Source organism: Pelophylax lessonae, assembly GCF_965119305.1.
Source record: "Pelophylax lessonae genome assembly, chromosome: 7".
Classification (NCBI taxonomy): Eukaryota; Metazoa; Chordata; class Amphibia; order Anura; family Ranidae; genus Pelophylax; species Pelophylax lessonae.
The window spans coordinates 52,041,287-52,058,300 of NC_138774.1; the positions used below are offsets into that span (position 1 = coordinate 52,041,287).

A 17,014-nucleotide genomic window follows, 5' to 3' on the forward strand; every position below is an offset into this window, starting at 1 on the left:
CCTGGAAATAGCTTTTTCAGTTTTAGGGAACCCCTACTAAAAATTACAATACCTACAACTCATGATACATTAGTGTGATGGTCAGTGGGAAGAATGTTCCTTGGGAAGAATTACTCCCTTACAGATAGCTAAAAAGATGAATGATGTCAGTGGGAACTTATCTGAGAGGCAGAAATTGGTCATTGCTCAAGGAACCCCTAGCAACCTCAGGAGGAACCCTGGCTGAGAAACTCAGGTTTAACCCCTTATTAATTCTTAGTTTACGCTAATCAGCCCTTATTAACTTCTTATGCCCCGTACACACGTGCAGATTATCTGCAGACTTTTTTCTGCAGACTTACCTTTTCTATGTAGTGCAAGGGCCTGCCGGATTGCATACAAATTGAAAGTGTTTAGGTTTGACCTCATATTATATGGTTTTGGTAAGTCTGCAGACAAAAGTCTGCAGATAATCTGCACGTGTGTATGGGCCATTAGTCTCCTTCTCTTTCCAACTATTATTTTCCTGCAGATTTTTATTTTTTTTTCTATTTTACTAACTATTAATATTTAGGCCCCTTTCACACATGCGGACCGTTCAGATCCGCCTGTCAGTTTTTTAGGCTGATCTGAATGGATGCCCCATGCATCTCTATGGGGCATCGGATGTCAGCGGAGACATGTCCACTGACATCCGATCCGGTCCGTCAAATCTGGATGGATGGAAACCCTATTTTCCATCCGTCCAGCGGATCGGATCGGATGAGAACGGACAGGCGGTCCGTTCTCATCCGATTCCCCCATAGAGAACAGCGGGGACCTGACAGCTCCGTCTCTGCACACAGCGCGGAGACAGAGCTGCCATCCACCTGCTCAGCGGGGGATCGGCGGATCGATCCCCCGCTGAGAAAAACTGAGTCAGTTGACGGACACCCAAGTGTGAAAGGGGCCTTAAATTTTTTTTACGTTTTTGTTTTGTTTGTTAATATTTTTTACACATTCAAGGCCCATCCAAATGGAGTGGGCTCCATTGGAGTCTGCCTGCCCAGCGGGGGATCTGTCCACTAATCCCCACTGAGCAGGCAGATGGGTACACAGACACAGCCCACTTTCCTTATGGGTGGACTTCCTGTCTGTTTACACCCAAATGCCATCTGATCCGATCCACCAGATGAATGGGGAACACAAGTTTTATAAGTGTGTCCATGGGAATATTTGACCATTCTTCGTTGGACGAGAAGGCCTGGTTCGCATTCTCCACTCTAATTCATCCAAAAGGTGTTTTGTCAGGTTTAGGTCAGGACTATGTGCAGGCCAGTCAAGTTCCTCCACACCAAACTTGCCCACCCATGTTCTTTATGGACCTTGCTTTGTGCACTGGTGTGCAGTCATGTTGGAACAGGAAGGGACCGTCCCCAAACTGTTCCTACAATGTTGGGAGCATGAAATTGTCCAAATTGTCTTGGTATGCTGATGCCTTAAGAGTTCCCTTCACTGGAACTAAGGGGCCAAACCCAACCCCTGAAAAACAACCCCACACCATAATCCCCACTCTGCCAAATGATTGGTACTGTAGCACAAAGCAAGGTCCATAAAGACATGGATGAGCGAATTTGGGGTGGAGGAACTTGACTGGCTTGCACAGAGTCCTGACCTCAACTCGATAGAACACCTTTGGGATGAATTAGAGCAGAGACTTCGAGCCAGGACTTCTCGTCCAACATCAGTGCCTGACCTGACAAACGCGCTTCTGGAAGAATGGTCAAACATTCCAATAGACACACTCCTAAACCTTGTGGACAGCCTTCCCAGAAGAGTTGAAGCTGTTATAGCTGCAAAGGGTGGGCCAACTCAATATTGAACCATACGGACTAAGACTGGGATGCCATTAAAGTTCATGTGTGTGTAAAGGCAGGCGTCCCAATACTTTTGGTAATATAGTGTATTTACACATTTCACATTTAAAAAAGTACAAATATAAAGAAGAAAAAAAAACACTTTATGCCATTTGTAAATAACTTTGCAATGCTTTGTACCAGAATACTACATGCTGTTTTGGCGCCATCCGCCGCCATTTTGCGGTAGCAGAACGATCGTTCCGACCGCATGTCCGGCGGCCATCTTGGCGGAGCCTTCCAATGCAATCCTATAAGCCAGCCATTTTCCCTGAGTCATGCAGCCTATAAGTTCAGCCTACTCTAGCAGCACTTCCTTTTCCTCTGGAGCAAGACATTGGTGGCAACACTCTGCGGGGCTCTGCAGGTTATCGCTCTCAATATCTTTCTGTATTGTCACTTCTGGTTCAGTTTTTTCTTCTCCTCTTTGGGGGTCTTTGTCACTATAGCTGTAGCGGTGGGCTGCGCACTCCGCAGCGATCTTAAAGGGGTAGTACAAACTTTCTTGCACTGTTGTTTTGTAACCTTGAGCAATGGATTTTCAGGACAGCAAATTCCCCCCAGCTCTGGTGGGGGTCCCCAGTTCTCCTGTGACCCCTCTGAGTCCTGGTTTGGCCGCTGTAGTGGCAACTTTGGTGTCAAATATGGAAATGCTGATGGCTGAACGTGCTGCCAGAAAGAGGTCCTGATTCTCTCTCTCCTCTGATTCAGATGGTGATATGGCTGCTGCGGTGAGCGTGCCCTTTTCAGGGTCTCGCTCATCCTTAGACCCGCTGGGGTCTGAGGGGGAGGCAGAGGTGGAGGGTTTTGATATCTCCTCCCCGGGGTCTCCTGAAGAGCGGGCGACCATGGATGAATTGATTGTTTCTGTTAAGGAAACTTTACATTTGGAGGATGAGCCCAGTCCTCTAGGCGTTGTGTCCTCGTTTGGGACGCACAGGACCCGCAAGTCGGCGCAGGTTTTTCCCTGCCCAGCTGAATTTCATTACACTGTTAATGAAATGTGGCGCACGTTAAAACGTCAATTCCTGGTGCCTAGTCGGTTCAAATTGCTTTATCCTTTTGCACCGGCTACGGAATCATGATGGTGTGGGCCTCCACAGGTGGATCACATTGTGGCCGTTTTAAACAAGGCTACCTTTGTTCCTTCTGAGGATACCCTGGTTTTCCGGGATCCCACGGACCGGCGGTTGGAGTCTCTAGCCCGCCATTCCTATACGGTGGCGGGCTCGTTGCTCAAACCCATTTTCGCATCCGTTTTTGTGGCTCAGGCGGTGGCTGATTGGACCAAGGTGCTTAGGAGCAACCTCGTGTCTGATGTTGTTCCGCCTGCCCGGCTGGAAATGGTGGATCAAATCCACCAAGGAATCATGTATCTGTGTGATGCGGCCTTAAATGAAGCCCCTTAGTAGCACGCCTCTCTAGTGTCTCGGTGCTTAACCGGCGACTGATATGGCTAAAGAGCTGGTCGGCTGACCAGTCCTCACGGAAAACAGTTGCTGATTTTCCCTATGCTGGCTCTCCCCTTTTTGGTGAGGTGTTGGATACCCTGGTGAAGGGCATCACGGGGGGCAAGAGCACTTTGCTGCCCCAGAACCCGAAGAACAAGTCCTTTCGAGGCAAGCGGGGTTCTGCGCCTAGATCCACTCAGGGGTCATTTCGTGCCTTTCGGAACCAATCCAAGGGCAAGCCCTTTAAGGCCCATGGCAGCCAGAAAAAGCCCTGGGCGGGTAAGCAGAAGTCAGGCAATTCCGGCTCGGCGGGTCAGTCCGCCTCCGCCTGAAGGAGTGCCCTCACCCATTTCAGGGGAAGGGGGACTTTTGCGCGGTTTCCTCCAACCTTGGCTGCTCCGGATATCGGACAGGTGGGTTCAGGAAATCATTCGATACAGGACCTTCTTGCTCAGGGGGTGATTGGTGATTGTCCCGGTACCTCACCGGGACAGGTTTCGGGGGTTTTATTCGAATCTGTTCACTGTGCCCAGAAAGGAGGGCAAAGTGCGTCCTATTCTGGACCTGAAAGCGCTGAACCGCTTCGTGCATGTTCGGAAGTTCCGTATGGAGTCTCTCCGTTCGGTGGTGGCCTCCTTGAGCCCAGAAGAATTCTTGGCCTCGATAGATCTAAAAGATGCGTACCTGCACATCCCCATTTTCGAGGGTCATCAGCGGTACCTTCGGTTTGCTATCGCAGAGGACCACTACCAGTTTGTGGCGTTACCTTTTGGTCTCTCTTTTCGGCACTGCAGGTTTTTACCAAAGTGTTGGCGCCGGTTCTGGGCCTACTGAGGGCACAGGGCATTGCAGTCTTGGGTTACCTGGACGATCTACTTCTGAGATCACGTGCCAGCCAGGACCTAGTCCGCGATCTGTCCACCACGGTACAGACGCTTCAGGAGTTCGGATGGACCATCAACGTTCAGAAATCGACGTTGTCTCCATCGGTTCGTCTTCCCTATCTGGGAATGATTCTGGACTCTGCTCAGGCAAGGGTGTATTTTGCCGGAGGACAAGCTCCGGACCTTGCAGGACGAGATCAGGTCCCTCAGGGACAACCCGTCCTCGTCACTCAGGACCTGTATGCGGGGCCTGGGGTTGATGGTATCAGCCTTCGAGGCGATACCCTTTGCTCAGTTTCACACGTGGGCTCTCCAGACGGAGATCCTGGCCAGGTGGGACAGACTGCCTCAGTCCCTGGATCTGAGTGTCTCCTTGAGTCGTCAGACCAGATTGGCTCTTCTGTGGTGGCTCCAGTCCCCGTCGGTGGCAGAAGGCAAGTCCTTCCGTCCGGTGATTACCACGGATGCCAGCCTGTCGGGCTGGTGTGGAGTCCTGGGCAACCTGTCTGCCCAGGGCACTTGGTCGGAGGAGGAGTCCTCCCTCCCCGATAAATGTGCTGGAATTGCGAGCGATAACACTCTGCCTCTTCCAGTGGTCGGACCGACTTCGGGGCCGTCCTGTCCGGGTACAGACGGACAATGCTACCGCGGTGGCTTACATCAACCACCAAGGGGGCACCAGGAGTGCTCGGGCGGCCCGGGAGGTGACCAACATTCTGTCTTGAGCCGAGACTCATGTCCCGGCGATTTCAGCAGTTCACATTCCGGGTGTGGAAAATTGGCAGGCCGACTATCTGAGCCGCCAGAACCTGGACCAGGGGGAATGGTCCCTGCACCCGGAGGTCTTCCAAATGCTGTGTGTGAGGTGGAGATCCCCGGACGTGGATCTGTTTGCGTCTCGGTTAAACCAAAAGGTGGATAGGTTCATGGCAAGAACGCGCGATCCGCTGGCGGACGCCTCGGATGCGTTAGTGGCCACTTGGCATCAGTATCGGATGATGTATGCTTTTCCTCCGATTCAGTTGCTATCCAGGTTCCTCCGCAGGTTAGCCTCGGAACCGCACCTGGTGATTCTGGTGGCTCCGGACTGGCCACGCCGGTCCTGGTAAGCCGACGTTGTTCACCTGGCAGTGGCGCCTCCGTGGCAGCTGCCCATGCCGGAAGATCTCCTGTCTCAGGGTCCGATCTTCCATCCTGCTTTACAGTCGCTGGCTTTAACGGCCTGGCTGTTGAGACCCAGGTCCTGAGGGACAGGGGTCTCTCCTCTGAGGTCATCCCTACCCTTGTCAAGGCTAAGAAAACCTCCTCTGGTAAAATCTATTACCGGACCTGGAAGGCTTATTTCGCCTGGTGTGAGTCCAGGGGGTTCTCCCCTCGCTCGTACTCGGTGTCGAGAGTGTTGGCTTTTCTCCAGGCTGGTGTGGACCAGCGCCTGGCGCTGGCCACGATCAAGGGCCAGGTGTCCGCACTGGCTATTCTTTTCCAACGCCCGGTGGCATCTCATTCTCTGGTTCGCACCTTCATTCAAGGTGTGCGACATTTGGCTCCTCCCAGGAAGGAGCCCTTACCTCCGTGGGACTTGAACTTGGTTCTGTCTGTGTTACAGCGTGTTCCCTTTGAAAACATCCGGGAGATATCATTGCCTCTGCTGTCTAAGAAGGTTGCCTTTTTGGTGGCGATCACTTCGGCTCGCAGGGTGTCGGAACTGGCAGCGTTATCTTGCCGTTCTCCGTACTTGGTGATTCACCGGGATAAGGTGGTCTTGCTTCCGCATCCCTCCTTTCTTCCTAAGGTGGTCTCTGAGTTCCACATTAATGAGGACATTGTCCTGCCTTCGCTTTGTACGAAGCCTAAGCATCCTAAGGAGGTTGCTCTGCATTGCTTGGATGTTGTCAGGGGGCAATCAGGGTTTACCTACGGAATCCTTTTGGAAGACGGATTCACTCTTTGTCCTTCCTGAGGGACCTCGGAAGGGCATGGCTGCATCTGCAGCGACTATTGCCAAATGGATCAGACAGACCATTGAACAGGCTTACGCCTTGAAGGAACGGGTTCCACCATTCCCTGTTAAGGCGCACTCTACCAGATCTGTGAGTGCGTCCTGGGTCCGTTCCCATCCGATTCCCCCATAGAGATGCATGGGGACCTGACAGCTCTGTCTCCGCACACAGCACGGAGAACAGCTGTCATCCTCCTGCTCAGCTGTCATCCTCATCCTCCTGTCATCCTCCTGCGGATCGATCCCCCACTGACAGACTCCCCTGTGTGAAAGAGCCGTACTGGTCATGTCCCTCCTCCAGCCTGTGACTGGACAGTAGAAGGAGAAGCAGCACACTGATCAGCTCATCTCTCTGCTCTTTCCTCTTATCAGCATGTCCCTTGTTAGCACATGAACATTGCAGCACACCTGTTTGGCTCCTTTCCCTGCCTTTTCCTCTCCAAGTCTGAGCTTTGCTGTAGAGGGACTGCAGATAGGCTGATATCAGGTCAGATTTAAGTACTGACACATTTACTATTTGATTCATGAATACAGACAAAGCTGCATTAATATGCATCTTTGATATCTGCCTGGATTTCAGCTTTAAAGAAAAAAATGGACCCCAAACTATTATAGTTTCTGTTTAAGTGAAGAACTCCAATCATTAGACCTTTAAAGCTGGGAATACATTTGGAAAATATGGCCTGTTAGGGTTCCCGATGGTTGGTTTGAAAGCCATTCTCCTGCATATTTGGAACTTAAGCCCCGTACACACGTACCGAATGTCGGCCGAACGATCGGCCGTCTTTTGTCCGGTGCTGTCCTGTCGGCTGAAAAGTGCTAAAGACTGCACACTTATTTTGTCGACCAACAACAGCCGACTGCAGAAGTGATGTCATGTGATGGTTAACTTTCCGTGTGTTTTTTCTTTTCTGAGCATGCCCAGTCTTGCTAATCTGCTGTTTGTCGGACGAATTCTGTACTGACTGGCGAACAATCGGCCGCTCTGGTGACGGCCAACAAAAATTGCACGCCAGATTCTGTTCGGCCGAAAATTCGCTGTCGGAAGCATCATACTAACAAGCCGACAATCGGCCGATCGTTCGGCGGCTAAATATTTACGGCCGACAGTCGCTACGTGTGTACGGGGCTTTAGTTTAACCACTTCAGCCCAAGAAGGTTTTACCCCCCTTCCTGACCAGAGCATTTTTTTGCAAATTGTCACTGCGCTAATTTAACTAGTAATTACCCGTTCATGCAACACTGTACCCAAAAAAATTGATGTCATCTTTTTTCCACAAATTGAGATTTCTTTTGGTGGTATTTGATTACCTTTGCGGTTTTTATTTTTTGCGCTATAAACAAAAAAAGAGGCAAATTTTTGAAAAAAAAAATATATATTTTTCCTTTCTGCTACAAAACATATCCAATAAAAAAATGTAAAATTTCTTCATCAATTTAGGCCAATATGTATTCTGCTAAAAAAAAAAAATCCCAATAAGTGTAAATTGATTGGTTTGCACAAAAGTTATCGTGTCTACAAACTATGGGATTTTTATTTATTTATTAATTATTTTTTACTACAAATGGAGGTGATTAGCAACTTATAGTGGGACTGTGACATTGCGGCAGAGAAATCGGACACTAAGGGGGGGATTTACTAAAACTAGAGCACTCAGAAACTGGTGCAGCTGTGCATGGTAGCCAATGGGCTTCTAACTTCAGCTTGTTCAATTATGCTTTGACAATAAAACCTGGGAGCTGATTGGTTTCTCTGCAGATCTGCACCAGATTTTGCACTCTCCAATTTTAGTAAATCAGCATCAGAGTGACACTTTTTGGAGACCAGTGACACCAATACAGTGATCAGTGCTAAAAATATGCACTGTCATTGTACTAATGACACTGGCAGGGAAGGGGTTAACATCATGGGGCAATCAAAAGGTTAAATGTGTTCCCTGGGAGTGCTTTCTAACTGTGTGGGAAGACAGAGATCCATGTTCCTGCAGAAACACAGGATCTAAAACCTTCCACTCTAACAGAACTACGCTCTGCCTTGTTTATATATGCCTCTTGTTCTGCCTCTCTCAGGAATGATGGCTGGGTGCTGGCGAACATCGGGTCCGTCAGACCCACTGATTGGCTCCCGCTGTGTCCAATCACAGCAGGAGCGGGTCGCCAGCAGCAAGCCCCAGACCTAAGAGAAGCTGCGACGTACCAGTACGACTTTTCGGACCGCCCTGCCGCAGTAAAAGTATGTGAGGGGCTGCCGCGGTCCAGAAGCGGTTAACTCTGGGGTGTCAACTTTGTTAAGGGACTGTAAACTTTGTAAAAGGAGTTGTTGGAGACTGGGGCCTTGCTACAGGAGACAGTCATAGACTGGGGACATGCTACAGGAGACAGTCATAGACTGGAGACATGTTACAGGAGACAGTCATAGACTGGGGACATGCTACAGGAGACAGTCATAGACTGGGGACATGCTACAGGAGACAGTCATAGACTGGAGACATGTTACAGGAGACAGTCATAGACTGGGGACATGCTACAGGAGACAGTCATAGATTGGGGACATGCTACAGGAGACAGTCATAGACTGGGGACATGCTACAGGAGACAGTCATAGACTGGGGACATGCTACAGGAGACAGTCAAATACTGGAGACATGCTACAGGAGACAGTCATAGACTGGGGACATGCTACAGGAGACAGTCATAGACTGGGGACATGTTACATGAGACAGTCATAGACTGGGAAATGCTACAGGAGACAGTCATAGACTGGGGACATGGTACAGGAGACAGTCATAAACTGGGGACATACTACAGGAGACAGTCATAGACTAGGGACATGCTACAGGAGACAGTCATAGACTGGGGACATGCTACAGGAGACAGTCATAGACTGGGGACATGTTACATGAGACAGTCATAGACTGGGACATGCTACAGGAGACAGTCATAGACTGGGGACATGCTACAGGAGACAGTCATAGACTGGGGACATGCTACAGGAGACAGCCATAGACTGGAGACATGTTACAGGAGACAGTCATAGACTGGGGACATGCTACAGGAGACAGTCATAGACTGGAGACATGCTACAGGAGACAGTCATAGACTGGGGACATGCTACAGGAGACAGTCATAGACTGGAGACATGCTACAGGAGACAGTCATAGACTGGGGACATGCTACAGGAGACAGTCATAGATTGGGGACATGCTACAGGAGACAGTCATAGACTGGGGACATGTTACAGGAGACAGTCATAGACTGGGGACATGCTACAGGAGACAGTCAAATACTGGGGACATGCTACAGGAGACAGTCATAGACTGGGGACATGCTACAGGAGACAGTCATAGACTGGGGACATGCTACAGGAGACAGTCATAGACTGAGAACATGTTACAGGAGACAGTCATAGACTGGGGACATGTTACAGGAGACTGTCATAGACTGGGGACATGTTACAGGAGACTGTCATAGACTGGGGACATGCTACAGGAGACAGTCATAGACTGGGGACATGCTACAGGAGACAGTCATAGACTGGGGACATGTTACAGGAGACAGTCATAGACTGGGGACATGCTACAGGAGACAGTCATAGACTGGGGACATGCTACAGGACACAGTCATAGACTGGGGACATGCTACAGGAGACAGTCATAGACTAGGGACATGCTACAGGAGACAGTCATAGACTGGGGACATACTACAGGAGACAGTCATAGACTGGGGACATGCTACAGGAGACAGTCATAGACTGGGGACATACTACAGGAGACAGTCATAGACTGGGGACATACTACAGGAGACAGTCATAGACTGGGGACATACTACAGGAGACAGTCATAGACTGGGGACATACTACAGGAGACAGTCATAGACTGGGGACATGTTACAGGAGACAGTCATAGACTGTGGACATACTACAGGAGACAGTCATAGACTGGGGACATGTTACAGGAGACAGTCATAGACTGGGGACATACTACAGGAGACTGCTAGAAATCACTGCTATACCGGGCAATAGGGAAACACAGATTAGTGTCTGCAAGGGGTCTCATGCGGCCTCAGGTTGGGCACCAGGGGTTTAACTCCTTGTTCCTTTGTTTGTAGCCGGAACTCTGGAAGAAAAGGAACTCACCTCAGTAAAGTTTGTGACTTCCCCGTATAACATTAATTTCTCCAAAACAAAGATGTATTACACCCCTGGGACCCCAACACAGATTGTGGTAAGTAATGACATACCTTTATTTCGGGGTGGGGGTTGGGCTTGGGGTGTGTCTAATAATTAACCACTTCGTCTCCGGAAGGTTTACACCCCTTCACAGGGCTGGCCTGAGACATTGTGCTGCCAGAAATGCTGCCCCCCCCCCTCAAAAAAATAAAAAATTACGCCCATCAAAGGGTGTGAGCAGAAGTGCAGGAGAAGGTGTGCTGGGCACGAGGCCAGCTACATCTACTCCTCCAGTTCCACCCAATAGAAATGCAAGCTGCGCCCGTACATCGGCTGCTGGCGAAGCCGGTGGGAAAAGGATCTTTGCTCTATGTCTTCCGTGGGTACCCCGCCCCCGCAGTACACATACCTGAGCTCTTCAGGTGTGCTCGGGTGTTTAACAGCCGGTGTTAGACTGTGTGTGAGCACCCTCATGCCCAGCAACTATGAGTATGTGTGTTGAGGGCAGCAGGGTGCCCTTTTTACGGGGCAGTTGAGCGGCCCGGGGGGGGGGGCAGTTTTTTACACACATAACTGCTGGAAACAAAATCTTTGGCATCAATTTGCTTCCCCTCTCAAAGTTCTGCCTGGGTTCAATGGACCCAGCGGGACCCATGGTAGGGCCGGCCCTGCCCCTTCATGGCCAGGCCATTTTTTGCGATACGGCGCTGCGTTACTTTAACTGACAATTGAGTAGTCTTGCGGCACCGTACCCAAATTTTTCCCCAAAGTTTTCTTTTGGTGGTATTTGATCACCTCTGTGGTTTTTATTTTTTGGGCTATAAACAAAAAAAGACCAACAATTTTGAAAAAAAAAAAACAATATTTTTTACTTTCTGCTATTAAACATATCCAATAAAAAAAATTAAAAAATCAAATTTTTTCATCAATTTAGGCCAATATGTATTCTATGGAAAGTCAGAATTCTGACTTTTAATCTCAGAATTCAGACTTTTAAACTCAGAATTCTGACTTTTTAATCTCAGAATTCAGACTTTTAAACTCAGAATTCTGACTTTTAAACTCAGAATTCTGACTTTTAAACTCAGAATTCTGACTTTTTAAACTCAGAATTCTGACTTTTAATCTCAGAATTCTGACTTTTAATCTCAGAATTGTGTTTAATAAATTTTGGCATGGCCCAAACTTGTAATCTCAGAATTTTGACTTTCAAACTCAGAATTCTGTAAAAAAAAAAAAAATATATTTTCAAACTCAGAAATATTTCAAATTTTTTTTATGATGGCCCCAGGGCTCTTCCATACTTCCATAGTATAGCCTGAGAACATTTTATTTTGCCCCATTTGCACAGAATAAATTTCCATGTAGTGGAAATTGGTGAACAGCTATGTGGATTTTTTTATAAATACGCCTGTAGGGGTTGTATGAGAAATGGACAGACCTTTGGTATCAACAATGTGTCCATGCACTATCATGGCAGAATTGACTGGAACATTGTAGTAGCTGGTGTCCAGGTTATGGAAATCGTACCATAGATAAGTTGTAAGTTGCATAAGCAACAAATTATTACCCAACCCATCCTTTCCGATTGCTTTTCTTTTGCTCGAAGAGTAACAATGCTTCCTACTATCCAATCACACAGGTAGAAATCACTTATACAGACGGCACACTGGCAACGGGGGTCCCGGTTAAACTTCTAAAAGGGAACCAACAAATGAACTCCATCATATCAGATGAGGATGGAAAGGCCTTCTTCCAGATCAACACGGATGTAAAGGAGAAGTTCCTGGACCTTATGGTAACCAGAAGAAATTGGAATCTCTTCTATGGGCGTATTGGTATTTAGCCAAGTGACAGGCAGGACAGGGCTGAAGCCATAAGTACATATACATAATTATACATGCTTAGTCTGCTAATGTCATTTTCAGTAAAAGAGCAAGAATAAATTGTATCTTTTATATCTGCCTAGAGTTCATCTTTAGGCTCGGTTCACACTACGTCGCTCCGACTTAGGGGGCGACCTGTGAAGTCGCGTGCAGCGCGACTTCGGCGCGACTTGCACGGACTTCATAAAATGAATGTCTATGCAAGTCGCCTCCAGGTCGCCCCGAAGTAGTACAGGACCCTTTTTCTAAGACTTGTGTCGCTCCTATTAGAACGGCTCCTGTACTACACAATTGGAGCGTTACGGACCGCGACTTTTCAGGCTGACAAGTCGCGGTCCAAGTCGGATCAATGTGAATGCGGTCTTAAAAAGATGTTTTTTATTTATAAAAAAAAATAAAAATAAATTGTGTGAGTGTGGAAAATACCACATTATGGCCACAAGATGGTGCTGAGCATCATAGGAAAATAGTGTGCTCTTTTGCGCCATCTAGTGGCGAAATTAGGTATTTCCCCCATTTATACAATGTTATTCGATCTGCAGAGAATGCAGCCTGAGAACATGTATTTTTGCCCCATTTTACATGCAGATTTAATGGCTTTATTTTATGAGCACAATTTTCACTGAAAAAGAGTAAATTGTAACTTTCTTATCTGCTTGAAGTTCATTTTAAAAAAAAGGTGTTATTTTTTTTTTTTTAAAAATAGTGCAAATGGGGAAAATACTGAAGTATAGCCACAGGATGGTGCTCAGTATCATAGGAAAGCAGTTTGCTCTTTGGCACCATCTAGGGCAGGGGTCGGGAACCATTTTGGCTGAGAGAGCCATGAACACCACATATTTTCAAATGTAATTCCGTGAGAGCCATACACTATATTTCAGGGGTCGGGAACCTTTATTTAATATTCATATTTATGGGCCGCAGCATCTACAGTGAGTAGATGGAGCCGTGTGAAAGTGCCTGGAGTCCAGTCAGGAAGAGAGCAGAGCAGGCAGGTTTGCAATGAGGCTGGAGTGGTGAAGCCCCTGTGAGTGATGGAGGTGAGTATAGGCCCTGAGAAAATGGCGGCCGGCCGCTGAAGGCCTTAGAAGTGGATGTGAGAGGCAGCTCCCGCGGGTCCCTGGGTGTCAGAGGGGAAGGAGATTGTGTCTGTCGGGGCACAGGGAGCGGATGGCAGGTCTCCTTACTAGGCGGTGATTGCCAAGGCCCTCAGATGCACAGCACACGAGCCGGCGGCGGTACCGCGAGTAGGACATGCCCCCCTTTATTAAAGATTTGTCTGCGATCCAGATGCAGCCATCAAAAGAGCAACGTCTGGCTCGCGAGCCATAGGTTCCCTACCCCTGATCTAGGGATTTCCCACATTTAGACTCTTTTTTTTTTCAACAAATATTATTCAGCCGTAGAGAATGCAGCCTGAGAACATTTCGTTTTGCCCTATTAACACAGAACAAATTTACATGCAGTTTCAACGGCTTTATTTTCTGGACAGAATTTTCAGTGAAAAAAGAAGAAGAAGAAATTGTATCCTTTATATCTGCTTGGAGTTCATCTTTAAAAAGATGCGAATGGGAAAAATACTGCATTATGGCCACAAGATGGTGCTAAGTAACATAGGAAATAAGTAGGCTCTTTTGCACCATCTATTGGCCTAAATGAGGTATTTTCCTCATTCAGACTGATTTTATTATTCCAATGAATATTATTCAGTCTGCAGAAAATACAGCCTGAGCTAATTCCATTTCCCCATTCACACAGAACAAATATACATGCAATTTTGATGGATTTTTTCCTGAGAAGAATTTTCAGTGAAAAAAAACGAAAAAAGAATAAATTGTATCTTTTATATCTGCTTAGAATTCATCTTTAAAAAAAATGTTTAAAAAAAGTGTAAATGGAGAAAATACTGCATTATGGCCACTAGATGGTGCTAAGTATCATAGGAAAGAAGCATTCTCTTTGGCGCCATCTAGCGGCTGAAATTAGGTATTTTCCCCATTTAGGCTCTTTTTTTTCTGCAGAGAATGCAGCCTGAGAACATTTATCTTTGCCCCATTAGCACAGAACAAATATACATGCAGTTTCAATGGCTTTATTTTATGAATTCAGTTAAAAAACAAAAATAATAAATTGTATCTTTTATATCTGCCCGGAGTTCATCTATAAAAATATGTTATTTATTGAAAATGCATTATGGCCACTAGATGAGTACCATAGAAAATAAATATGCTTATTTGCGCCATCTAGTGGCCTAAATTAGGTATTTTCCCTATTTAGATTAATTTTCTTATTCAAATGAATATTATTCAACGTGCAGAGAATGCAGCCTAAGAACATTCAATTTTGCCCCATTTGCCCAGAACAAATTTACATGCAGTTTCAACAGCTTTACTTTATGAACAGAATTGTCAGTGAAAGAACAAGAAGAGTACATTATATAATTTATATCCGCCCTATTAAAAAATGTTGTTTTTTGAAAATGTAGAAAATACTGCATTATGGCCACTAGGTGATGCTGAGTACCTAAGGAAATAAGCATCCTCGTTTGTGCTATAAATGGCCTAAATGAGGTATTTTCCCCATTCATACTGGTTTTATTATTCCAATGAATATTATTGAGCTGCAGAGAATATAGCCTGGGAACATTTAATTTTGCCACATTCACTCAGAACGAATTTACATGCAATTTCGATGGATTTTTTTCTAAACAAAATTTTCAGTGAAAACCTAAGAATACATTGTATTTATTTTATTATTATTATTATCATTACAAATTTTTACTATGTTTTTAAATATTTTATAATGCGCGTTTTTGATGCGCTTTGAATGCATTTCTGAGATTTGCAACCTGTGGCCCCCCGTCTCTTGCAGAACTGCAAGTCCCATGAGGCCCTGCGAGCTGCTGACAGTTCCAAGCATGACTCCCAAAGGCAGAGGCATGATGGGACTCGAAGTTGCACAACAGCTGGAGGGCCACAGATTGAGCACCCATGGAAGTTCCTGCCCCCTGCCAGCATTCTTCAGGGAAGGGTTCTTGTTTTCTGTGTGGAAGCAGCAGTCTCTCTCCAGAGGGCATACATGCCCCCCTCCCCTCCCCCCACTAAGTCAGCTATAGCAGACCTGTACAGAGAGACCACTGCTTCCACACAATGAGTAAGGGTCCCAGTAGCATGCTGGTGGCAGGGGACAGGCTTTTCTAATCAGGCTGTGGCTGCTTTCTAAAGAAAACAAACTGTAAGCCTTTGCACACATTTTCTGGATGCACATGAGCTTAGATTATTTAAACTGCACGTTCAGTTGGGGTTTTAGGTGTGTATAGATTAAACTTTTTTTAAATTTTGATTTGGTTGGCCTATGGAAGAGTTTTATTGCAGTGTCCACGCAGTTTATCCTGGTGTCCGCCAACAAGACAGAAAGCGAATATTAAACAAAAACAGTTGTCACCAGAACAGGAATAAAGAGGAAATCTTCCAAAGGGGGACACCTTTGCCTTTTCTATTCATTAATTTAAAAAAATGGCTCTAAATATACTTTAAATAATATTTCTATATATATAACAATTATTATACCTGGGTTTTACCCGATATTTCATTTGTGTTTTATTAGATCAGAGCGGAGGGAAGTGACGGTCGACAGGATGAAAGACTCCGTCTCACTCCCTTTACATCGAAAACCAACAGCTTCCTTCATATGGAAGTTCCCAGCCAGGTTCTGAGTCCTGGAGAAAGTATAAAGGTCACTTTGAAGGTGGTTACTCCTCAGGCTGGGAGCGTCAGGAGAATCTATTACATGGTAAGCGGGTCATGTTTGTTCCCAAAAGTGCTTATCCTCACTGAAGAGTATCTGTCATCCCAACACACTGAAAGTGGACATGGCATAACCATAGGAGGGAAAGTGTTAGAGCCCCTGTCATGTTTTTTCTTTGTTATTGTGGTCTGTGTTTCCTCTAGGTAGATTCACCCTCACTATTCATCCATTGTCACCAGTGCAGAAAGTGAAGACAAATCCAAAAGTGTATAGTTTTTACCAGAACAGGAAGTAAGGTTAAATCTTTCAATGGGGACAGAATTTTCAGTGAACAAACAAGAAGAGTACATTATATCTTTTATATATGCTTTGAGTTCATCTATTAAAAATTTTATTTATTGAAAATGGGGAAAATACTGCATTATGGCCACTAGGTGATGCTAAGTACCTAAGGAAATAAGCATCCTCGTTTGCGCCAAAAATGGCCTACTGTACATGAGGCCTACTGTAAATCAATGGGGACACTAGTTCCGGTGACATCTGTCAATGAGGGGAAATCTGCTGATTCTGTTCACTTCCTGTTGTGTCTCTAGACCAGGACATCAAAGCAAATTCCAAATTTTCCTTGATTTCTCCTGGTGGAGACTTCAAGCCAAAACACATTGGGGTGGATTTACTAAAGGCCAATAGACTGTGCACTTTGCAAGTCCAGCTGCTCCAAAGCTTAGTAAATGAGGGGGAGCTCTGCAAGCTTCCATCATCCAATCATGTGCAAGCAAAAATGCTATTTTTTTTATTTTCCTTGCATGTGATTGGGTATTCTTTTGTAAAGTGAAACTTCACCTCATTTAGGCTCTGGAGCAACTGCATTAGCAAAATGTCTATTGGCTTTTAGTAAATCAACCCCAATGTGTTGGCATAATTTACCGCTTTTAAAACCCAAACTCCAGGAAGAAGGGAGTACACTAATTGAATGGTAATTTTAAGAAAAGATACTTTACTGAA

The 17,014-nt window shown here is 46.2% G+C and overlaps 1 protein-coding gene across 1 annotated transcript in view; it reads left to right on the plus strand.

Moving 5' to 3' along the window:
- LOC309560274 (complement C4-B-like) overlaps window positions 1–17,014 on the plus strand; it is a 249,941-nt gene that overhangs the window by 62,333 nt on the left and 170,594 nt on the right. The window contains exons 10-12 of the mRNA XM_082263867.1: window positions 10,316–10,431; window positions 12,019–12,174; window positions 15,869–16,054. Of these exons, the coding sequence (XP_082119993.1) occupies window positions 10,316–10,431; window positions 12,019–12,174; window positions 15,869–16,054 (458 nt within the window). The remainder of the gene's footprint in view (window positions 1–10,315; window positions 10,432–12,018; window positions 12,175–15,868; window positions 16,055–17,014) is intronic.